Here is a 26722-nt window from a genome sequence, read left to right on the forward strand (position 1 = left end):
TATTTCGTTATGATTTGCGGAGTGCTTTTTAGTGGCAAGCGTTTCATACTGGTTTCTCAGTCTTTTTTTTATATACCGGGTGATCAAAAAGCAGTATAAATTTGAAAACTTAATAAACCACGGAATAATGTAGATAGAGAGGTAAAAATTGACACACATGCTTGGAATGACATGGGGTTTTATTAGAACCAAAATGCCGGATGGCGCTCCACCCCATATTGCTAGACGCGTGAAAGATCTCTTGCGCGCGTCGTTTGGTGATAATCGTGTGCTCAGCCGCCACTTTCGTCATGCTTGGCCTCCCAGGTCCCCAGATCTAAGTCCGTGCGATTATTGGCTTTGGGGTTACCTGAAGTCGCAAGTGTATCGTGAGCGAGCAACATCTCTAGGGATGCTGAAAGACAACATCCGACGCCAATGGCTCACCATAACTCTGGACATGCTTTACATTGCTGTTCACAACATTATTCCTGTTGTTGAGGAATGATGGTGGACATATTGAGCATTTCCTGTGAGGAACATCATCTTTGCTTTGTCTTACTCTGTTACGCTAATTATTGCTATTGTGATCATATGAAGCGCCATCTGTCGGACATTTTTTGAACTTTTGTATTTTTTTGTTTCTAATAAAACCCCATGTCATTCCAAGCATGTGTGTCAATTTGTACCTCTCTACTACATTATTCCGTGATTTATTCAGTTTTCAAATATATACTGACTTTTTGATCACTCGGCATAATTGTGTGGAAACAGCATGTTCCAAAAAGGGGCCGACAAACGGCATTGTTTACTCTTCTGCCATGAAGTGAACTGGCACAAAGGTTGAGATACTGGATGCGTATGCAGGAAGAGTGGGCTCAAATCCCCCCGCCAATCCTTACTCACTTTTCCCAAAGTTGTCTTATAGTTTTTTTGTAATGTATGCGTACATGGTTCCTTCCAAGAAGTTTTACGATTTCCTTTTCCGTGTACTGTCCGGATGTGCTTAGCTTCGCCTCTAATGTCCTTGACGTTGAAAGAACGTAAAATTCTAATTCATCCCCCTCTTAAGGGGCTCCGGAAAGGCTCAAAATCATGAAAAGTTCAATTTTTACTTTTTTGCGTTTTCTGAATCTGCAGACTATTACCTTTTAATAGATATATAATTTATTCAATTCCGAAGACTACAACTATTTTTAATTTTTTTTTGAAATGTGTTCTACATGGGCGTGACCCACTGTGGCGCTGTTAAACTGCTGTCAAATGGTGTTATTATTAACGTCCGTGTTCATCAGGTACATTTTAGTGATGTGAGATAAAGTATGTGTTGTGGCTAACCTGTGATGGTTCAATATATATCGCTGGTGTGATTGTCGATTGTTTCATGTTTATTTACTCTGTCGTTATCTCGAAAATATTCGTAATTAATTCTGTTTCTTGAGTCTCTGTTTTGTTGAAGTATAATAATGAGTAAAAGTAAAGTTATTAGAAATCCTCTGAAGGCTTTTAAGAAAAGGAGAAATGTTGGAAAGCCAAAGGTATATGCAAGGTATTTAGAAATATGGGAATGAAGATAGGTTCTAACATGGTACGAGCGATGCTTGCTTTAGACAAGGAACGCCTTCGGGCTGCAGATAGGGCTGTAAAGAGTCTAGAAATACAAGCAAGAGTAAACAGGAGGAGGAACAAGAGGAAGCTGGAGGAGGAGTTTGCAGAGGATGAAGATAATCCATCCTATGGACCTGGAATGCACTAAAAAGTTAATCCAATCTTTGTCGCTCGATTCCCAAAACTTTTATTTTCTCATACTAATTACATGTTTTCTAAGGATCTTCCAAACATATTTGTTTCAAACTTTCAGTAAATGTTACACAGTACCTTCTGCATAATTTAACACAGCCTTTTTCCAAAAAACTGTATATTTTTGAATATATAAATAAAAAATTGCAAAAAAATGTTGTGAATTTTCATTACAATTGAAAAAAAATCATCTTTAATAACTGAAGTAAAATTTTTTAAAATCCCTGTGTTAAGTTGTAGCCCATATTCCAATAAATAATCTCTAAAAAGTTCAACTTCCTACCTCAAATACTTTCTGAGGAAAGATGTAATTTATAAGCGTTATTTTAACATTGCAAGTATAGGGCATTCCGGAGCCCCTTAAGTTTTATTGGCGATCCGAATAGAAATAAATAGCCTTTCTTCTGTTTAACGATGGTCTTTAATGTTCCAGTGTCAGGATTACCAAGGGCTGGTGCATCACTCCATGTGAACCCGAAACGCCTGCGTAACTGATAGAATCATGGGCGCTCGCGTGGAAAATGCCATCGTGACAGACGCTGCCTACTCCGGTAGCTACTCCGATGGCGCGGGTACAGCCAGACACAGAGGTAACCCTGAATGCGGGTTGCAGCTCCGCGAGCCGCCAGCCGGCGGATAGGATGCAGGGCCCACCAAGGCCGTGTAACCGTCTCTGTTTATTTGCGCCCGCTGACGTAGTCGGCCAAGAATATCTTAGCATCAGACTAATAGACCATTGCGATAGCTTGTCCGTCAGTGCAGTTATATTTTAAACTTGCTGTCAGCAGATTTCAAATTTAGTCCCAGCGTCTCACACCAAGAGAAAAAAAAGGATTTGAGCCTATGGCTTTATAGCTACGTATGGCTTGTGTCAATAGTTTACTATGAGGGTGGCCAAAAAAGAAAAAAATACGCAATTTAAACGCCTTACAATTTTAGTTCTAAGAGCAGTAAGTTTCCTATTATGTGTCTTTTTCCTCGTTACATCAATATCACGTGAGTGCCTTTGACGCAATTTGGGCAGTGGGACACACAGTCAGTTGGAGAAGTGTTTGTAACAAACTAAATGTGAAAAACTACTTTTGCCTCGCAGGGATACGCCACAAAACGGAGTGTTCAACAATCACCGACAAAATAACCAATCCACGGTTTATTGAGACACAAGAAAGTTATTGTTTGTCACAATATGTGCACCAAAGAAACAACAACTCGTGAGACTCACGAGTAAGTCAGTCGTACTAGTACGACCTGAAAAAATTCTAAAACATGTTCAAGCTATGGCATAACTTCGTGAGGAACTTATTCATTACGAATAAATGAAAATTGTTCAGTGCAGCGGTTTTTCTTTGACGGCTGTATACTTAACTACTCACTGGACAAATGCTTCGTTCGTATTTGAGAAACTGAAAACTCGACAAATGTGTGCAACATTAGTTTTTGTTCCTTCCTTCTCTGTACATCGAGGCACAATGTTTTATGCGACAATCAGAATGGACTTGCTGAGGAGACCTTGGGAAGAACTGAGCTATTGCACTTACACGTAACACTATTTTACAAACGCCTGACACAAGGAATTACTGTAAAGTACCCAAGTAACTTTCGGAACTACCATCCGGCTTCCCCCTTACGAAAATATTTATATCCTTCTACCATAACGTTTCCTTCTGAAATACTAGGAAACCCTAACTTTATTCATCGTACCGTTGGATTGTAAAATCTGCCGATGCTGGTGCCTCGATTATCATATCTTTTTGTTTCCATGTTTCGCGCTATCCATCTGTCCGATTACTGAGATCGATCAGTGTGAGGAGAACACAAAATTGTGTGAGGCGTGGAAGAAGTCACAGATGTATGTAGTTGCAAAAGTTACGTTTCGTTCTCTCGAAACGGGTAGTATTTTGCTGCAACAGTTATAAAAAAAAACAGTATATCTTAATAAAAAAACAATAAAGATCTGAATAGTATTTACGTGTTTTTAAATTCTGGCAATCGGTTGCTATCTATAAGAGCATCTTCAAAAGAAATCTCCAGATGACGCGCAGAGCCGGTGCACGGAACCGTTGTGGACCACCGAGTGCCTGCTGTCACCTGTTTTTAGCAGTTCACGACAGGTATCAGTAGGTACCACACGGCAGCTCCGTACACCGGCTCCGCACGTCATCTGGAGATTTGGTTTGAGGATGCTCCTATAGCCCGAACCCGGCTACCGGAGTTAAAAACAAGAAGCTCTTGTAATCTGGACGATTACGATATTAAGTACGATCATTGTTGCTCCACAATAGCGTCAAAAAATTACTAAAATCGTATTTTCCTATTAAATGGCAGGTAGTAATAATGCCACTGTAAGAACAGTGCCCACTTGTTACATCGGCCAACACCTCGCAGTTCGAACTGTACCAAAATTAAGTTAATGTGTGCATAGCTATAGCATTACTTAACTTTTTCGTCTTGTAGGAATCAGCATCCATAAATGCTTCACGCTATTATTAATGTGCAACGAAACGACTGCACTGTTGGACTAAGAGATGTGCCCTCATTCTGGCCCAAAAGAAGGAAAGTCCAGAAATTTAGCCTAAGTGGTTCACAGCATCTTCCTCTCTCACATACTTTGTTCAAAAAGTAGCAACAAAGTTACTGTGGAGTTCCCTAAATCGTTGCGCAACAATCTATAATCTTCGTTTTGATACACTACTGGCCACTAAAATTGCTACACAAAAAGAAATGCAGATGGTAAACAGGTATTCACTGGACTAATATATTATACTAGAACTGACATGTGATTACATTTTCACGCAATTTCGGTGCATAGATCCTGAGAAATCAGTACCCAGAACAACCACCTCTGGCCGGAATAACGGCCTTGATACGCCTGGGCATTGAGTCAAACAGAGCTTGGATGGCGTGTACAGGTACAGCTGCCCATGTAACTTCAACACGATACCACAGTTCATCAATGGTAGTGACTAGCGTATTGTGACGAGCCAGTTGCTCGGCCACCATTGACCAGACGTTTTCAATTGGTAAGAGATCTGGAGACTGTGCTGGCCAGGGCAGCAGTCGAACATTTTCTGTATCCAGAAAGGCCCGTACAGGACCTGCAACATTCGGTCGTGCATTATCCTGCTGAAATGTAAGGTTTCGCAGGAATCGAATGAAGGGTAGAGCCACGGGTCGTAACATATCTGAATGCGAACAAGAGGTGACCGAGACGTGTAACCAATGGCACCCCATAACATCACGTCGGGTGATACGGCAGTATGGCGATGAAGAATACACGCTCCCAGTGTGCGTTCACCTCGATGTCGCCAAACACGGATGCGACCATCATGATGCTGTAAACAGAACCTGAATTCATCCGAAAAAATGACGTTTTGCCATTCGTGCACCCAGGTTCGTCGTTGAGTACACCATCGTAGGTGCTCCTGTCTGTGATGCAGCGTCAAGGGTAACCGCAGCCACGGTCTCCGAGCTGATAGTCCATGCTGCTGCAAACGTCGTCGAACTGTTCGGGCAGATGGTTGTTGTCTTGCAAACGTCCCCATTTATTGACTCAGCAATCGAGACGTGGCTGCACGATCCGTTACAGCCATGCGGATAAGATGCCTATCATCTCGACTGCTAGTGACATTCTGCTAACAGTCATTGGATCTCGACCAACGCGAGCAGCAACGTCGCGATACGATAAACCGCAATCGCGATAGGCTACAATCCGACCTTTATCAAAGTCAGATACATGATGGTACGCATTTCTCCTCCTCACACGAGGAATCGCAACAACGTTTCACCAGGCAACGCCGGTCAACTGCTGTTTGTGTATGAGAAATCGGTTGCAAACTTTCCTCATGTCAGCACGATGTAGGCGTAGCCACCGGCGCCAACCTTGTGTGAATGCTCTGAAAAGCTTATCGTTTGCATATCACAGCATCTTCTTCCTGTCGGTTAAATTTTGCGTCTGTAGCACGTCATCTTCGTGGTGTAGCAATTTTAATGGCCAGTAGCGTATGTTTAGTTTTAGGGCCTTTGGTACATGTTAGTAGAGGACTTCAAACACTGTTTCACGAAAGAGGATGCACTTGTTCAATCAGAGGAAGGCGATGTTTGCTAATCCTGAAATATGTACACTTTGATATGGAGCTAATACCATATAAGGAAATAGCTTGTTTCCGTCCGTATCACAAATTATATCAACAGGATATTCCATATTATTGGTCCTCAAGAATGACTGTTACCGTGCTGAGTATCTGTAAGAGTATTTGGACAACCAACACATTGCACCGCATTATGGAAATTAGCACCTACGATACGGCCATTGTTTTCCTAGTAGTGCATTTTCAATACCAGCCCGTCAATGAAACACATAATGAAAGACTCGTTACGCTTTCTGCTTATATCCCACAGGCTGCAATATTTTGTAATCAGTGCCGCCTTTCCCTTCTCCTTGCGGTACATACAGACTTGTGAAGGTCGTTCGCAGCCTTCCGCTCGTCGGGCTACCGCCAACTTTTTGTGGAGTACCTTCCATGCAACTTGTCCGGACTTGCTGACGCTTTTACTCTCCCACTTCATCCGCTGAGGAGCCGTCGAGTCGCTGCAGCTCGTTCAGCAAATGAGTTATAGCGCTGCTGACTTTATGTACACCGGAGCTCACAACTTGTCTCGTTTAAGTTCTTTTTCCTATCTAATGAAGTTGTCCTCAGACTCCGAAAACCAGATTTCACAAAGAAACATGGGCTGTAAAAGCTTGCAGTTTATTATCAAAATATTGAAAGTCTTAGACCGTTCATCAAATCGCAATATCATTTCTCTCGTTTTTTGTAAAGTATTGGTCTAAAGATATGAAATTTTTATGATCTTCGACTTGTTGTCTTCAATTCCACACACTTAACATTTTAAGACGCTTGTAGATATTTCGTCCCCGCTTACTTCGAGTACTCTTGACCACACTGTGAATTGTATTGGTATGTCAAGGGGGACTGTCCAGTGTATCTATAAGAAACTGGGACCAGAGAGAAGTGTCGCTCCCTGTCGATAATTTACAATGTTGATGATTTAAGTTTTGATGATTTTGGTGATAAATGTTATAGGCTCTAAGTGATAGTAAAAATTGTAGAATAATAATAACAATAATAATAATAATAATAATAATAATCTTCTATTTGAAACGACATTTTGTACATATCTTTAAGTCTGAATGTAAACAAATTATTCTTTACCATCTGTTTGAACGCAAAACAAAATTAAAAATTTAACATTGTGTGAAAAATCTCATTGGATCGGGTGAAACTGTTGTTCGAGGGCTATCCAGAATGCAACAGACGTCTTGGTCTATCGCTGCGGTGGACGGGTCTACAGCCGCCATCTTCCTGCCGTAACGTTCCTACACTCAATACGCATGCAGAGATGGTAGCGTGTGGCCTCTCTGTCTCTGTTACATTGCTTTCTGTGACGTGTTAAAATGAGCGCTGCAATAGAAGATTCCGTTACTTTTGAGGTGGATTTGTGATTATGTATTTCGTGACAAAAAAATGAAAAACAACTGAAATTTATCGCACCGTCTGTCATGTGTACTGGAAAGGCATAATGAGTGAAAGGCGAGTGAGGCAATGGTGCTTCGATTGTACAAATGGACGTACCAGTCAGGATAACCAACGACAAAATTAGTGAAAATAGTCATTTCACGATTACGGATCTTTCGCGACTACCACACCTTCCCAGAAATGAAGACACGGCTCGCTACACAACGCTTTGATACTGACGCCGAGCTGAATGCGGTATAGACCAGTGGTTGCAATGGCAGGCGGTAGATTTCTACAGAGGCGGCAATGAAAAACCTGTGCCACGATGTGATAAGTGCCTCAGTTCGAATGGCGATTATATAGAAAAATCGCTTCACCGTGTACATCTAAAATGTGTATATTAAAATTTCGGTTTTCCGTATTGTTATTTCTTATTTTAAAACGACTGTTACTTTCTGGATAGCTTTCTTCTGTATCGTATTGTGTACTGCACCGAAGCGCCAAAGAAACTCCTATAGACATGGGTATTCAAATGCAGATTAATAAAACGGTAGAATACGGCGGTGCGGTCGGCAACGCCTACATAAGACGACAAGTGTCTGGCGCTGTGGTTACATCCGTTACTGCTGCTACAAGGGCAGGTTATCAAGATTTAAGTGAGTTTGAACGTGGTGTTATAGTCAGCGCACGAACGATGGGACACAGCATCTCCGAGGTAGCGATTACGTGGCATTTTGCCCATACGACCATTTCAAGAGTGTACAGTGAATATCAGGAATCCGGTAAAACATCAAATCTCCGACATTGCTGCGGCCGGAAAATGATCCTGCAAGGACGGGACCAACGACGACTGATGAGAATCGTTCAACGTGACAGAAGTGCAACCCGATCGCAGCCTGCTGCAGATTTCAATGCTAGGCGACCAGAAAGTGTCAGCGTGCGAACTATTCAACGAAACATCATCGATATGGGCTTTCGGAGCCGAAGGCCCACTCGTGTACCCTTGATGACTGCACGACACAAAGCCTTACGCCTCGGCTAGGACCGTCAACACCGATATTGGACTGCTGATGATTGGAAACACGTTGGCTGGTCGGAAGAGTTTCGTTTCAAATTCTATCGAACGGATGGACATGTTTTGGTGTGGAGACAACGTCATGAATCCATGGACCCTGCATGTCAGCAGGGTGGTGACGCCTCTGTAATGGTGTGGGGCGTGTGCAGTTGGAGTGTTACGGGACCCCTGATACGTCTAGATACGACTCTGACAGGTGACACGTACGTGAGCATCCTGTCTGATGCCCTGCATCTATTAATGTCCACTGTGCATTCCGACGGACTTGCGCAGTTCCAGCAGGGCAATGCGACACCCCACACGTCGAGAATTGCCACAGAGTGGCTCCAGGAACACTCTTCTGAGTTTAAACACTTCCGCTGGCCACCAAACTCCCCAGACATGAATATTGTTCATATCTGGTATGCCTTGCAAAGTGCTGTTCAGTAGAGATCTCCACCCCTTCGTATTAGTACGGATTCATGGACAGCCCTGCAGGATTAAAGGTGTCAATTCCCTCCAGCACTACTTCAGACACTAATGGAGTCCATGCCATGTCGTCTTGCGGCACTTCTGAGCACTCGCGGGGCCCTACACGATATTATGCAGGTGTACCAGTTTCTCTGGCTCTTCAGTGTAATAACGGGAAGCGTCCAACTGACCAATTCCACCACAAGTGCAAGAGGAGGACAGTACGCCGGAGTGGGTCATCGGCCTCTGCATCTCCTCATGTACACTGTGCATTCCGACGAACTCGCGCAATTCCAGCAGGGCAATGCGACACCCCACACGTCCATAATTGCTTCAGAGTGCCTCTAGCAACACTCTTCTGAGTTTAAATACTTCAACTGGCCACCAAACTCCCCAGGCATGAATATTGTTCGTATCTGGGATCCCTTGCAACGTGCTGTTCAGAAGAGATCTCCACCCCCTGGTACTCGTACGGATTCATGGACAGCCCTGCATGATTCAAGGTGTCAGTTCCCTCCAGAACTACTTGAGACATTAGTCGTGTTGCGTCACTTCTAACAAGGGAACCTCCCCATCGCACCCCCTCAGATTTAGTTACAAGTTGGCACAGTGGATAGGCCTTGAAAAACTGAACACAGATCAATCGAGAAAACAGGAAGAAGTTGTGCGGAACTACGAAAAAAATAAGCAAAATATACAAACTGAGTAGTCCATGCGCAAGATATGCAACATCAAGGGAAGTGTAAGCTCAGGAGAGCAGTGGTCCCGTGGTTAGCGTGAGCAGTTGCGGAACGAGAGGTACTTGATTCAAGGCTTCCCTCGAGTGAAAAGTTTACTTTCCTTATTTTCGCAAAGTTACGATCTGTCCGTTCTTGCATTGACGTCTCTGTTCACTGTAATAAGTTTAGTGTCTGTGTTTTGCGACCGCACCGCAAAACCATGCGATTAGTAGACGAAAGGACGTGCCTCTCCAATGGGAACCGAAAACATTTGATCGCAAGGTCATAGGTCAACCGATTCCTCCACAGGAAAATACGTCTGATACATTCTACACGGCACAGGTGACGGCATGTGCGTCACATGACAGGAATATGTTGTCGACCCACTTGTACACTTGGCGAATGGGTAAAAAGATTCTTCTACCTTGCCCGATTTAGGTTTTCTTGTGGATGTAGTAATCACTCCCAAAATAGTGATGAAAACATAAGAGTTTGTCACATAAACTGAAAATAAAAAATTAAACTTTTCGCACGAGGGAAGACTTGAACCCTGGACCTCTCGTTCCACAGCTGCTCACGCTGACCACGGCACTCCTGAACTCACATTGCTCTAGATGTTGCATATCTTGCGCATGGACTACTCAGTTTGTATATTTTGCTTGTTTTTTTCATAGTTCCACACAACTTCTTCCTGTTTTCTCGATTGATCTGTGTTCAGTTTTTCAAGGCCTATCCACTGTGCCAATTTATAACTAAATCTGAGGGGGGTGCGATGGGGAGGTTCCCTTGTGAGCACTGGCGGGGCCCTACACGATATTATGCAGATGTACGAGCTTCTCTGGCTCTTCAGTGTAATAACGGGAGGCGTGCAACTGACCAGTTCCACGACGAGTGGAAGAGGAGGACAGTGCGCCGCAGTGGGTCACCGGCGGCTGCCAAACGGGACGAGTGCGTTCCGGCAGGTGACCGCGGAGGCCGCGTGCTGGCCGTCGCCGGGGTCGAGGGCCCCGCAGAGGTGCGGCGCCACGCGTTGCGTAACGCAGCGCTGACGCCAGCCGCGCCTCGGCCGCAGCTGGCGCCCACACACCCACACCTCGATGGCAGCGCCTCACGCGTCCTCGGCCGATGCGCCGTGCATCCGCTACGGAACACCGTGACCGTCTCCGTTATCAGCGACGCTCCTCTTCTGTCGCTGAAACTCTTCAGTCCTTTGACATCCGCCGTCAAAGTCGCACGGTTGATGGCAGTCCTTTGTTGTTTTGATACATTCCTCTTGGGCTCTCCGTTCTTTCGTAAATCAAAGGTAGACTGCCAGCACTCGATACACACGGAGCTTCACAGTACCTGCCACAGGCGTCTAGAGGTTGTAGAGGGAATCCCGTAGATAAACCAAGGACCGCACGGCCAGAAGTGTACCGTTCGAATCTAAAATGAGATCGATGGTAGGCTCACTTTCAAGTCTGCCGCTCCACCACACGCACACAGCGGAGACAATGAACTGTGACACGTGTCCTCTGCAGGAGCTCTAGAGACTTGCGGTAACAGCCGTGTACCGCAAGTCTCTAGAGGAACGGAAGGTTCCAAATGGTTGGGAAAGAGCACAGGTAGTTCCAGTTTACAAGAAGGGTCGTCGAGCAGATGCGCAAAACTATAGGCCTATATCTCTGACTTCGATCTGTTGTATAATTTTAGAACATGTTTCTTGCTCGTGTATCATGTCATTTCTGGAAACCCAGAATCTACTCTGTAGGAATCAACATGGATTCCGGAAAGAGCGATCGTGTGAGACCCAACTCGCTTTATTTGTTCATGACACCCAGGAAATATTAGATACAGGCTCCCAGCTAGATGCCATTTTCGTTGACTTCCGGAAGGCGTTCGATACAGTTCCGCACTGTCGCCTGATAAAGTAAGAGTCTACGGAATATCAGACCAGCTGTGTGGCTGGATTGAAGAGTTTTTAGCAAACAGAACACAGCATGTTGTTCTCAAAGGAGAGACGGCTACAGACGTTAAAGTAACCCCTGGCGTGCCGCAGGGGAGTGTTATGGGACTGTTGCTTTTCACAATATATATAAATGACCTAGTAGATAGTGTCGGAAGTTCCATGCGGCGTTTCGCGGATGATGCTGTAGTATACAGAGAAGTTGCAGCATTAGAAAATTGCAGCGAAATGCAGGAAGATCTGCAGCGGATAGGCACTTGGTGCAGGGAGTGGCAACTGACCCTTAACGTAGACAAATGTAATATACTGCGAATACATAGAGAGAAGGATCCTTTATTGTATGATTATATGATTATATGATGACAAAAGAAAAATTCGGAGTAGGTATTAAAATTCATGGAGAAGAAGTAAAAACTTTGAGGTTCGCCGATGACATTGTAATTCTGTCAGAGACAGCAAAGGACTTGGAAGAGCAGTTGAACGGAATGGACAGTGTCTTGAAAGGAGAATATAAGATGAACATCAACAAAAGCAAAACGAGGATAATGGAATGTAGTCAAATTAAATCGGGTGATGCTGAGGGGATTAGATTAGGAAATGAGACACTTAAAGTAGTAAAGGAGTTTTGCTATTTAGGGAGTAAAATAACTGATGATGGTCGAAGTAAAGAGGATATAAAATGTAGACTGGCAATGGCAAGGAAATCGTTTCTGAAGAAGAGAAATTTGTTAACATCTAGTATAGATTTAAGTGTCAGGAAGTCGTTTCTGAAAGTATTTGTATGGAGTGTAGCCATGTATGGAAGTGAAACATGGACGATAACCAGTTTGGACAAGAAGAGAATAGAAGCTTTCGAGATGTGGTGCTACAGAAGAATGCTGAAGATTAGATGGGTAGATCACATAACTAATGAGGAGGTACTGAATAGGATTGGGGAGAAGAGGAGTTTGTGGCACAACTTGACTAGAAGCAGGGATCGGTTGGTAGGACATGTTTTGAGGCATCAAGGGATCACAAATTTAGCATTGGAGGGCAGCGTGGAGGGTAAAAATCGTAGAGGGAGACCAAGAGATCAATACACTAAGCAGATTCAGAAGGATGTAGGTTGCAGTAGGTACTGGGAGATGAAGAAGCTTGCACAGGATAGAGTAGCATGGAGAGCTGCATCGAACCAGTCTCAGGACTGAAGACCACAACAACAACAACATATGATAGCGGAACAAACACTGGTAGCAGTTAATTCTGTAAAATATCTGGGAGTATTCGTACGCAACGATTTGAAGTGGAATGATCATATAAAATTAATTGTTGGTAAGGCGGGTGCCAGGTTGAGATTCATTGGGAGACTTCTTACAAAATGTAGTCCATCAACAAAGGAGGTGGCTTACAAAACACTCGTTCGACCTATACTTGAGTATTGCTCATCAGTGTGGGATCCGTACCAGGTCGGGTTGACAGAGGAGATAGAGAATATCCAAAGAAGAGCGGCGCGTTTCGTCACATGGTTATTTGGTAACCGTGATAGCGTTAGGGAGATGTTTAGCAAACTCAAGTGGCAGACTCTGCAAGACAGGCGCTCTGCATCGCGGTGTAGCTTGCTGCCCAGGTTTCGAGAGGGTGCGTTTCTGGACGAGGCATCGAATATATTGCTTCCCCCTACTTATACCTCCCGAGGAGATCACGAATGTAAAATTAGAGAGATTCTAGCGCGCACGGAGGCTTTCCGGCAGTCGTTCTTCCCGCGAACCATACGCGACTGGAACAGGAAAGGGAGGTAATGACAGTGCCACGTAAAGTCCCCTCCGCCACACAGCGTTGGGTGGCTTGCGGAGTATAAATGTAGATGTAGGCATTGGCAATGTCTGGAATACTCCTCTTCAAAACCGAGAGTGCCGCACGACCGTCGAACACCGTAGTCAAACCCGCTATCTGCTGAAGTACCGTGTTTCAGTCAGACGAAAACAGTACCTAATGTAATAACAACAAGGATTGACAACGGCACCGCCTTGTCAGTTTGTGTGCGTACCGTGACGTGAGAGATTTGGAAATGATCAGATCTTCAAACTTACTTTATATCCAAACGGTACATTTACGGACACGAGTCTTATATTCAAACCGTATCTAAAACGCACCCCCTAGAACGCCTAGGAGTTTGTAACAAGAATTGTGAAACATCCTTTACATCAAATGTATAACTTTACAAAGATAGTCCTTCGTTCGTCATAACCGAAAACTTCCCATAGCAAAAGTCCGTTCTAATGTAACGCAAGACCATTTCCGCTACTACATAACATAGTTTGAAAATATCCGTCTCTTTCAATACCGATTTTTTGCTTGTATGTAATTTATCAGCTTTCTTCATGTGATTCAAGTTTGTGTATTTGGTTCTCTTTCAGAAATTATCCTTGGTGCTACTAACATATATTGGGAGTCAGGCTACGTCTCGTTTACAGTGAAGTTGTAGGGTTTGTGGGGGATGTCTTTATTGAACTAATGTCTCAAAACTTGATATGATGTGAGAGCATTGTTCAGCCAACTTCACAACACTTTCATTGAGAAGCATTTTGAACTGAGTGAAATTTCATAGTCGAAGGCATTACGAAATCGTTCAAATAAATTCATCGCAGCTGCAGACCCTATCGCATTGGAAATATGATTAATTGGTTCAAATGGCTCTGAGCACTATGGGACTTAACATCTGTGGTCATCAGTCCCCTAGAACTTAGAACTACTTAAACCTAACTAACCTAAGGACATCATACACATCCATGCCCGAGGCAGGAATCGAACCTGCGACCGTAGCAGTCACGCGGTTCCGGACTGACGCGCCTAGAACCGCACGGCCACCGCGGCCGGCTATTATTAATTAATTAAAACGTCGAACACTTACGAAATACTTTGTCCTGCATAAATTCAAGTCCACATTTGTAAATTATGAATGAAATGCAATCTTTCGATTCATATATATGACAGCCTTTTTCTGTTTAATTTTGCCGTTGATATTTTTCTAGTAATTTTCATTTTTTCCATGTTTCTAGCTCTTCTCTCCCCATATCAGCCCGGTTCAGTCAACGTACTATAAACGTAGTTTGCATGCAGTTACAATCAGCAAACTTTGAAATCACCGAATTCTATTTTGATACCCCGAATATTAATGCAAGTTGACTTTCTGTGTCAATGAAGATCCTACAGATGGTCATTTGATTCACAAAACACGTCATAATTCTGACGTAGAGCTTGGCTGACGCCTTAAGAATGACATCAGAAATCATCACAATAAAAGAATGTGAAGGTGGCCAGTTGTAGGCAGTTAACTAGGTCAGTTACCAGAAGAATAACAAAAAATGGTTGAAATGGCTCTGAGCATTATGGGACTTAACATGTGAGGTCTTCAGTCCCCTAGATCTTAGAACTAGTTAGACCTAACTAACCTAAGGACATCACATACATCCATGCCCGGGGCAGGATTCGAACCTGCGACCGTAGCGGTCGCGCATTTCCAAACTGAAGCGCCTAGAACCGCTCGGCGACCAGACCAGAAGAATAACCATAGCAATAGTTCCGTATGAACCGATTCTAATGCATAGTACGGGGGTAACTATGACGAGCAGTTCTGAAGTGGAGTAGTATGCTTTTGTTTTGTGGCGAATGATAACGAACAAGCAGACGCAACGCTTTCTTTGGCTTTTCAGCAATTTCAAATCATCTCAGACATGTGTACCCGTAGACCAGCAAATCAACATAAGCATATCCGTGTGAGATGTGGAATTTAGAATCTACTTATGTCACCTTGTCTTTTATGCCAAACACAACGAAATATAGGTAGATAGAGTGTAGTACTGACGTTCCGGTCGTTAAATTTCGGATGAGGTTTGTGAAGGCGATAGGAGCTCATTCTGGCGTCACTCGCGGAACATTGAGTCTGCAATCGTAAGATAAAGTAATGTGATTAGCATACAATACCTTCCTCAGCAGCTGATAACCAGTCAAATTCATCATCGTTCATCGACGCTGTAAATACACTCCTGGACAATTGAATTAGGCGCACCTAAGTAGAAGCGTGTAGCACGCTTTTCCGTTATGATGGCGGCGACGCTTCGTGGCATTGGATCCATGAGACACCGAAAACAATGGGAGCTGTCCTCATTGAAGGCCAGTCAACCGCCGATTGCAACTGGTGGAAGTTGGGGTTGGACCTTTGTCCAGGTCCGCACATCCCGTCTGATGGCGTCAGAGATGTAGGTTTTAAGTCAGGTGGCGTGAGTGTACTATGCAGGCACTGTCACGTACATTGCGTGTTTCTTAAAACTGTATGACGTCAGTCGGGGGTAGAAACGTAGTGCATTGTGTTGCTGAAGCTTCGGGTCAACTGAAGAGTGCTATTGGCGAACGAAAGGACCTTCCCCGCCTAATGACGCTTCTAGCGACATTTAATTCTATTATGTTGACACCTAAATTTTAATTGTGTAGGCCCGCAGTGTGATAGAAGGCGCGGATGTAAATCAGCATTACGCACGCGCCTGCGCGCCCCAGATGGAGCAATATTGGAAGAGGGCTCTAAACTCAACAACGGTGCTCATGCAACGGTAACCAAACACGCACACGTCTATTTTTTGCATAAAATTATTGAGACGGTCCAGCGGTCGCTAGTGCAGAACACTCACCTGAAGATGGCTGAATGGTTGTCAGTCGAAATATCGCGGTAAGATGTCGATGTCATCCGGCTGTAATCCTGAAATGTCATGGAACACTCATTACGGCGATAAAACGTCAAGTATGACAGTGGATGGTTGCTTCTAGCACCGTTCGCCAGTGAGATACGATGCGAGCATATCACACGCGCTATTTGATCGCATAAACACTAAGGTGTATCAAATCTTGGAGTCAAAATAACGTGTAATGATCCGCGCTAGTATGTTACCGCTGTATGAAAAACGTTTTCGTTTAGACTGCTTTGTAATCCACGCCCTCATCTCACGAAGTGGCCTCGTGAGGTGCTTCACGAACCTTTATTTTCAGTTTTATTTTCACATCTGACCGTCGACGGCTAGCTAGCCACATTTTGCTCATTCAAGACCCAAAGCTTCCAACAGAAGAGGCAATGCATCCACACAGTTCACAACGCTCGTACGCTCTTTCCAGTTTGTAAGTAGAGCTCAATAAAGATTATTCATTACATAATTGCCAAATAAAACTAACTTCAATATGCTCGTGGTATAGTTCTTTTTTAAAAGTAAATTGGAGGTAAGAATCATATATGCTTGCACTTGCTCTTCCCGCTCTTATCCCAGTCGTACTTCTGGTGACTTCCGCACCAAAACATCTGGAACATTATTTTATGATTTTCCTAATTTTGGAAATGTCCATTCTAATGACAGAGTTTACGTAGGATTTTTTCTGTGAGTATGTTCCAGTTTGGTTTAAACTTCAACTTTCATAGCAAGTTCATTAAGCTCTTACTATAATTTCTTTTCCGCTTTAGTTCGCGACTGTTGAACCCAGTATTCCATTTTAAGCATTGCTAAACGCGTATCAACTCAGCTTTCAGCTATCGTGCTACGGCGTACATCTTCTCATACTTTCCTATAAACAGGCCTTAGTTCGACTTCCCCAGATCACACAGTGTTGTGTCTACGACAACAGTAAGTTCTGTTGACCTTGAGAAAGTACGCAGAAGCCAAAGGCATCTATTTTTAAGTACTCCGGCACTCGGAAGTGCACGATATGTACGCATATAAGTCTTGAGAATTGTGAAATACTCTTTTTTAACAGGTTCTTTTTCAGACTCTGAGTTAACTCACGTCAAACTCATCGGATTGCGCCACGCTCAGGTTCCGTCGCTGCCCCCATTCAGGGCGACCGTAGCTATGCCAGCGGTGGCTCTTCAAAAATTCGACGCACGTGGCAACAGGATTCTTTTTTTTATCGCGCGGTCCAGCCTCCCGCTTTTACGTCTTTCTTTTTTTTATCCCCTTTAATCGTGGCGCCAGGTTTTCGTGTACGGTTACCGCAGTGGCCAAAGAACTGGTCCCGATACGGATCGATTTTTATCGCGACGTGTCGAACAAAATGCTGCACGTCATTACGACATTCGCGCGGTGTGTGCGACGTGGCAGCTGCCGGGCACTCGTCACAGCCCATCTCTCAATCAACTGAAACCGCCCATTTCCTACTTTACAAGTAATCACGAAGGATGTGAAGTAGTGAAGCGAAAACGGGGCTTCCCACTTCCATTATATGCGAGTTAATATTAAGATAAGCCTAAATGCTTCCTTCTCAGAATACTACAGTTCATATTTTATACATTGCCTGACAAAATAGTCAACCAGTCAGAATGGGAGGAGGAAAGGAAATGAAACTTCATGGTTGACACTGTATGTGATGGTACTGCAGTGATTATCGAATCATATTTACAGGGAATTCGGCAGAGCGAATCCATTTCAGATGGTACAGATGGCTCTAAGCACTATGGGACTTAACATCTGTGGTCATCAGTCCCCTAGACTGACAAGGGAACCTCCCCATGGCACCCCCCTCAGATTTAGTTATACGTTGGCACAGTGGATAGGCCTTGAAAAACTGAACACAGGTCAATCGAGAAAATAGGAAGAAGTTGTGTGGAACTATGAAAAAAATAAGCAAAATATATAAACTGAGTAGTCCATGCGAAAGACAGACAACATCAAGGATAGTGTGAGCTCAGAAGCGCAATGGTCCCGTGGTTAGCGTGAGCAGCTGCGGAACGAGAGGTCCTTGGTTCAAGTCTTCCGTCGAGTGGAAAGTTTACTTTCTTTATTTTCGCAAAGTTACGATCTGTCCGTTCGTTCATTGACGTCTCTGTTCATTGTAATAAGTTTAGTGTCTGTGTTTTGCGACCGCACCGCAAAACCGTGCGATTAGTAGACGAAAGGACGTGCCTCTCCAATGGGAACGGAAAACATTTGATCGCAACGTCATAGGTCAACCGATTCCTCCACAGAAAAACACGTCTGATATATTCTATACGACACTGGTGACGGCATGTGCGTCACATGACAGGAATATGTTGTCGACCCACCTAACTTGTACACTTGGCGAATGGGTAAAAAGATTCTTCTACCTTGCCCGAGTTAGATTTTCTTGTGGATGTGATAATCACTCTCAAAAAAGTGATGAAAACATAAGAATTTGTCACATAAACTGCAACAAATGAATGCAACAGTTTCACAGTCGCACAGTTTTCCCTGTGCTCTGTCAAAACATATCTTTTTAACGTTTTAAAATTTTTCCGTGTGTAGACAGTCAAATCCTGCATATGTCCAAGCAAATCTGAACATGTCCTGGAATTTTGGAGAGCGAAGTTGATTATGTGTGAGTGCCTGAACTTTAATAATTGTCTGAAAATAAAAAATTAAAATTTTCGCTCCAGGGAAGACTTGAACCAACGACCTCTTCTTTCGCGGCTGCTCACGCTAACCACGGGACCACGGCGTTTCTGAGCTCACTCTCTCCTCAAAGTTCCTTATCATACCCATGGAATACTGAGTTTATATTTTGTTTATTTTTTTCTTAGTTCCACATAACTTCTTCCTGTTTTCTAGATTGATTTGTGTACAGTTTTTCAAGGCCTATCCACTGTGCCAACTTATAACTAAATCTGAGGGGGGTGCGATGGGGAGGTTCCCTTGTGAGAACTACTTAAACCTAACTAACCTAAGGACATCACACACATCCATGCCCGATGCAGGATTCGAACCTGCGACCGTAGCAGCAGCCGGTTCCGGACTGAAGCGCATAGAACCGCTTGACCACAGCGGCCGGCCGAACCCATTTATCAGTACGATGTTGCATCCACGCTGGCCTGAATGAATGCGCTGATTCGGTTGGGAAGGGTGTCGTGAAGCTGTCCCATCTCCTCCTGAGGCAAGCTGGCCGCAACTGTTTAACTGGTCGTCGATAACAGGGTCGTTAGCTCTGGAACGGAATTGGCGTCTGAGTTGTCCCGTATACACTATGTCATTAAATGTATCAGGACACCTGGTTGAAAATGACTAACAAGTTCGTGGCGCCCTCCGTCGGTAATACTGGAATTCAATATGGTATTGGCCCACCCTTAGCCTTGATGACAGCTTCCACTCTCGCAGCCATACGCTCAGTCAGGTGTTGGTAGGTTTCTCGGGGAATGGCAGCCCATTCTTCACGGAGTGCTGCACTGAGGAGAGGTATCGGTGTCGGTCGGTGAGGCCTGGCACAAATTCGGCGTTCCAAAACATCCCAAAGGTATTCTATGGGATTCAGGTCAGGACTCTGTGCAGGCCAGTCCATTACAGGGGTGTTATGGTCGTGTAACCTCTCCGCCATAGGCCGTGCATTATGAACAGATACTCGATCGTGTAGAAAGATGCAGTCGCCATCTACGAATTGCTCTTCAACACTGGGAAACAAGAAGGTGCTTAAAACATCACGGTAGGCCTGTGCTGTGATAGTGCCACGCACAACAACAAGGGGTATGGACCTCCTCCATGAAAAACACGACCACCTGCTCCGAATGTTACTGTTGGCACTACACACGTTGGCAGATGACGTTCACCGGGCATTTGCCAACCTACACCTTACCATCGTACCGCCACATCGTGTACCGTGATTCGTCACTCCGCACAACGTTTTTCCATTATTCAATCGTCCCATGTTTACGCTCCTTTGCCGAGCGGGATAGCCGCGCCGTCTGGGGCACCTTGTCACGGTCCGCGCAGCTCCCCCCGTCGGAGGTTCGAGTCCTCCCTCGGTCATGGTGTGTGTGTTGTCCTTAGCGTAAGTTAGTTTAAGTTAGCTTAAGTAGTGCGTAAGCTTAGGGACCGATGACCTCAGCAGTTTCGTCCCATAAGACCTTACCACAAATTTCCAATTTATGCTCTTTACACTAAGCGCGGTGTCGTTTGGCATTTACCGGCGTGATATGTGGCTTATGAGCATCCGCTTGACCATGAAATCCAAGTTTTCTCACCTCTCGCCTAAATGTCATATTGTTGTATGTTAATCGGGGACCTAGAAACGGCGGAGAGACTCCGTCCCCTACTGCAGCCGCAGTGATCCACAACCCCACGACGACTACCGCAGTCCACTTCACCCCTCCGCCGTCCCACACCGAACCCAGGGTTATTGTGCGGTTCGGCCCCCGGTGGACCCCCCAGGCAACGTCTCACACCAGACGAGTGTAACCCCAATGTTTGCGTGGTAGAGTAATGGTGGTTTACGCGTAGGTGAAGAACTTGTTTGCGCAGCAATCGCCGACATAGTGTAACTGAGGCGGAATAAGGGGAACCAGCAAGCATTCGCCAAGGCAGATGGAAAACCGCCTAAAAACCATCCACAGACTGGCAGGCTCACCGGACCTCGACACAAGTAAGCCGTGCGGATTCTTGCCGGGGACCAGTCGCTCCTTCCCGCCCGGAAAACCGTGCGTTAGACCGCTCGGCTAACCGGGCGGGCAACTGTCACAGTACTTGCAGTGGATCCTCATGCAGTTTGGAATACCTGTATGACGATCTGGATTGATGTCTGCCTATTACACATTACGACCCTCTTCGACTGTCGGCGGTTTCTGTCGGTCAATAGACGAGGTCGGCCTGTACGCTTTTGTGCTGTACGTGTCCCTTCACGTTTCCACTTAACTATCACATCGGAGACAGTGGACATAGGGATGCTTAGGAGTGTGGACAACTCAGGTACAGACGTATGACACAAGTGACACCCAATCACCTGACCACGTTCGAAGTCCGTGAGTTTCGGAGAGCGCCCCATTCTGCTCTCTCACGATGTCTAATGACTACTGAGGTCGCTGATATGGAGTACCTGGCAGTAGGTGGCAGCACAATGCATCTAATATGAAAAACGTATGTTTTTGGAGTGCCTGGATACTTTTGATCACGTAGTGTATGTTCTGTTGGAGACACATATGGGGTTCATGTTAGCCATTTGGGTACCACAGCATCACATACACAGCTGACAGAGACACGTGCCTTGTGTGGACGAACATTGTCCTGTTGGAAAATCGGTCTACAACTCTATCTTATTGGAGGCAAGACATGAGGACACAGAACGCTCCTGACTTGCCTTTGTACCGTCTGAGTTACCTCAGTTACTACCAGCCGTGACCTGAAGTCGTACCTGATGGCCATCCACATCATAACGACAAGAATAACACCACTGTGCCTTTCCAAAACGATGGAAGAGAGTAATCTGTTATCCCCAGGTCGTCACCGTGCTCGGTGTTCACTAGAAGAGATGTGCTTGACAGTATCTAAGCTGAAAAAGTGCTCATAGTTTTTAAGGTATGCATTTTAGAACCCATGCTTACTCGACCTTTCGGTAAATGCTGATGTGACGTCAACAGAAACCATAGAAGATACTACTTATTTTAATAATTCGGTGACTTTATGTCTTGTACATGAAGCACATTTTTTCGCGGAAAATAGTTTGTCATCATCTGTCAATATTCCTTGGATGCTTAACCAGCGCAGTATTCGACTACACGAGTGTGAGGAAATTGAGTAATAATCACACTCATACTGGCAGACAGAAGCAACGAAAACACTAGGTTATGTAAACTGAAGGAGGAGGAGTTGGGGGGAAAAGGAAAGGAAAGTAAAGGGACTATTGATATCAGCTGCATCAGGACTTTTTGTGGTATCAGTTGTGGCGATTGAAAATGTGTGCTGGACCGCGATTCGAACTCGGGATCTCCTTCTTACGAGGTAGTTGCGTTAACTACGTAAGTGTGCATACACACTGAATGTGGTGGATTCATTGCCCATTGAGACGAATCAGTTATATATCCGAAATAACAGACACCAGGCATTCATATAAAACGAAGAACAGAGACTGGTTTTGCTTGATAAGAAAGAATCCAGTCAACACATAAAACTACCGCAGACAGTATCCGTTTACTCCATTCGGTTACTGTCAAAGACTGGTTTCACTCGAAAGGAGTATGTGTGAACACACAGTGTGCCAAATAAGTAATGAGACATTTTTTTCTGGAACATTTTCAAGAAACGCCCCAAATATGGTTACCACGTCACGGGCGTGCTAGATTGTGGTAAACAAGCAGACGCATCGCATCGATCGTGTGGATGACTCAACAAGTGCATGCACCATTGCCGGAGCGCAACGTTGTGCAAGCAAGGGCAGTCAAACGTAGCACCGTGGATCAAAGAGCTGTGATAACATTTTAATTTAAATTGGGGGAAACGGCATCAGATGCTTACCAAAACATGTGATGTGTTTACGGGCATGATCGTCGTAGTCGTGCACATGTGTTTCGCTGGTTTTCAGCGTTTAATAATGGAAGAGAATCCTTAGATCAACCAAGCATCGGGCGTCCTGTGTCTGCTCCGGTGGATGAAAATGTGGAAAAAACCGAGGAAGCTGTTGCCAGTATAGAAGGATTACCAGCAGAATCCTTGCAGTGGAACGTGGTGTCAGTACGGAAACTGTCACGTCTATTTTAGAGAAAGACTTGCACGAGACAAAAATTCGTTCACACTATGTGTCAGTTAGATTCTTCTAAATGACAATGCACCACCTCTTTGTGCCCCACCTGTGAAACAGTTTTTAGCCTCAGAACAGATATGTGCACTTGAAACCGATGCTATTCTCCTGATTTAGGACCTGCAGACTTCTTTTCTATTTCTGAAATTTAATGAGCTTTAAAAGGGGAACATCAGTGACACTGTGACTGGAGAAGGTACACGATCATAACTTCCAGCGTTCTTTCAACAACTCATATGATCGTTGTAAATTATGTTGTGTGCAGGTGCAGGGCGATTATATTGAATCCATGGAACTGTGAAACTGAAATACACTGAAGCGACGAAAGTCGTGGGTTATATCTTAGAATCGTGCCGGACCTTCTTTCGCACCGGCCCATGTGACCGAGCGGTTCTAGGCGCTTCAGTCTGGAATCGCGCGACTGCTACGATCGCAGGTTCGAATCCTGCCTCGGGCATCGATGTGTGTGATGTCCTTAGGTTAGTTAGGTTTAAGTAGTTCTAAGTCTAGGGGACTGATGACCTCAGATGTTAAGCCCCTTAGTTTTCAGAGCCATTTGAACCATTTTTGAACCTTCTTTCGCCCAGCATAGTGCAGCAGCTCGACGTGGCATGGACTGAACAAGTTGTTGAAAATCCTCTTAAGACATACTGGGCCATGCTGCCTCTATAGCCGTCCGTAATTGCGAAAGAGTTCCTGGTGGAAGATTTTATGCACGAACGTACCTCTCCATTGTGTCCAGTAAATGTTCGATGGGATTCATATCGGGCGATCTGGATGGCTAAATCATTCGCGCGAATTGTCCAGAATCATCTTCAAACAAACCACGAACAATTGTGACCCTGTGATATGACGCACTGTCGTCAATAAAAATTCTATCGTTTTTTGGGTCCGTCAATGACTCCAAGTAGCAGAACATAACCAGTTCCAGTCAACAATCGATTCAGTTGGACAAGAGGATGGAGACCATACCATGTAAACACAACCCACACCATTATGAGGCCACCACCATCTTGGAAGGAGTATATACAGGGTTTATACAAGGGCGATCTACTTCAGGACAGTATTATGGAAATGGAAGAGGATGTAGATGAAGATGAAATGGGAGATGAGATACTGCGTGAAGAGTTTGACAGAGCACTGAAAGACCTGAGTCGAAACAAGGCCCCGGGAGTAGACAACATTCCATTAGAACTACTGATGGCCCTGGGAGAGCCAGTCATGACAAAACTCTACCATCTGGTGAGCGAGATGTATGAGACAGGCGAAATACCCACAGACTTCAAGAAGAATATAATAATTCCAATCCCAAAGAAAGCAGGTGTTGACAGATGTGAAAATTACCGAACTATCAGTTTAATAAGTCACAGCTGCAAAATACTAACGCGAATTCTTTACAGACGAATGGAAAAACTGGTAGAAGCGGACCTCGGGGAAGATCAGTTTGGATTCCGTAGAAATGTTGGAACACGTGAGGCAATACTAACCTTACGACTTATCTTAGAAGAAAGATTAAGATAAAGGCAAACCTACGTTTCTAGCATTTGTAGACTTAGAGAAAGCTTTTGACAACGTTAACTGGAATACTCTCTTTCAAATTCTGAAGGTGGCAGGGGTAGAATACAGGGAGCGAAAGGCTATTTACAATTTTTACAGAAACCAGATGGCAGTTATAAGAGTCGAGGGGCATGAAAGGGAAGCAGTGGTTGGGAAAGGAGTGAGACAGGGTTGTAGCGTCTCCCCGATGTTATTCAGTCTGTATATTGAGCAAGCAGTAAAGGAAACAAAAGAAAAATTTGGAGTAGGTATTAAAATTCATGGAGAAGAAGTAAAAACTTTGAGGTTCGCCGATGACATTGTAATTCTGTCAGAGACAGCAAAGGACTTGGAAGAGCAGTTGAACGGAATGGACAGTGTCTTGAAAGGAGGATATAAGATGAACATCAACAAAAGCAAAACGAGGATAATGGAATGTAGTCAAATTAAATCGGGTGATGCTGAGGGGATTAGATTAGGAAATGAGACACTTAAAGTAGTAAAGGAGTTTTGCTACTTAGGGAGTAAAATAACTGATGATGGTCGAAGTAGAGAGGATATAAAATGTAGACTGGCAATGGCAAGGAAATCGTTTCTGAAGAAGAGAAATTTGTTAACATCGAGTATAGATTTAGGTGTCAGTATTGTATGGAGTGTAGCCATGTATGGAAGTGAAACATGGACGATAACCAGTTTGGACAAGAAGAGAATAGAAGCTTTCGAAATGTGGTGCTACAGAAGAATGCTGAAGATAAGGTGGGTAGATCACGTAACTAATCAGGAGGTATTGAATAGGATTGGGGAGAAGAAAAGTTTGTGGCACAACTTGACTAGAAGAATTGCTGCTCGCGTTGGTCGAGATCCAATGACTGTTTTGCAGAATATGGAATCGGTGGGTTCAGGAGGGTAATACGGGACGCCGTGCTGGATCCCAACGGCCTCGTATCACTAGCAATCGAGATGACAGGCATCTTATCCGCACGGCTATAACGGATCGTGCAGCCACGTCTCGATCCCTGAGTCAACAGACGGGGACGTTTCCAAGACATGTTTTGAGGCATCAAGGGATCACAAATTTAGCATTGGAGGGCAGCGTGGAGGGTAAAAATCGTAGAGGGAGACCAAGAGATCAATACACTAAGCAGATTCAGAAGGATGTAGGTTGCAGTAGGTACTGGGAGATGAAGAAGCTTGCACAGGATAGAGTAGCATGGAGAGCTGCATCAAACCAGTCTCAGGACTGAAGACCACAACAACCACAACAACACCATCTTGCAGAGTGCCTTGATGACAACTTGGGTCGATGGCTTCGTGTGGTCTGCGCCCGCACTTGAAACCTACCATCAGCTCTAACGAACTAACATCGGGACAGGTCTCACCACGCCACGGTTCTCCAGTCGTCTAGGGTCCAGCCGATATGCTCACGACCCCAGGAAAGGCGCTGCAGGCGATGTCGTGCCTTTAGCAAAGGCACGAGCGTTGGTGCTCTGCTGCCAAACCCCACTGAAGCCAACGGATACGTTAGGCGTATCCCCACATCGATTTCTGCTGTTTAGCACTGCCAACTGCACGCAAACGCCACTGCTCTCAGCCGTTAAGTGAAAGTCGTCGGCTACAGTGTTGCCCGCGGTGGGAGGCAATACCTGAAATTCGGTATTCTCGTCACACTCTTGACCCTGTGTACACTACTGGCCATTAAAATTGCTACACCACGAAGATGACGTGCTACAGACGTGAAATTTAACCGACAGGAAGACGATGCTGTGATATGCAAATGATTAGCTTATCAGAGCATTCACACAAGGTTGGCACCGGTGGTGACACCTACAACGTGGTGACATGAGGAAAGTTTCCAACCAATTTCTCATACACAAACAGCAGTTGACCGGCGTTGCCTGGTGAAACGTTGTTGTGATGCCTCGTGTAAGGAGGAGAAATGCGTACCATCACGTTTTCGACTTTGATATAGGTCGGATTGTGGGTTATCGCGATTGCGGTTTATCGTATCGCGACATTGCTGCTCGCGTTGGTCGAGATCCAATGACTGTTTTGCAGAATATGGAATCGGTGGGTTCAAGAGGGTAATACGGAACGTCGTGCTGGATCCCAACGGCCTCGTATCACTAGCAGTCGAGATGACAGGCATCTTATCCGCACGGCTATAACGGATCGT

General features: G+C 44.7%; 1 protein-coding gene across 1 annotated transcript in view; it reads left to right on the forward strand.

Moving 5' to 3' along the window:
- The window catches only part of LOC126262680 (tensin-1), a 622011-nt gene that overhangs the window by 21883 nt on the left and 573406 nt on the right, over positions 1-26722 (forward strand). The window contains exon 2 of the mRNA XM_049959456.1: positions 10390-10573. Coding sequence (XP_049815413.1) covers positions 10390-10573 — 184 coding nt within the window. The remainder of the gene's footprint in view (positions 1-10389; positions 10574-26722) is intronic.

This window comes from Schistocerca nitens, chromosome 6, assembly GCF_023898315.1.
Source record: "Schistocerca nitens isolate TAMUIC-IGC-003100 chromosome 6, iqSchNite1.1, whole genome shotgun sequence".
In the NCBI taxonomy this organism is placed as follows: domain Eukaryota; kingdom Metazoa; phylum Arthropoda; class Insecta; order Orthoptera; family Acrididae; genus Schistocerca; species Schistocerca nitens.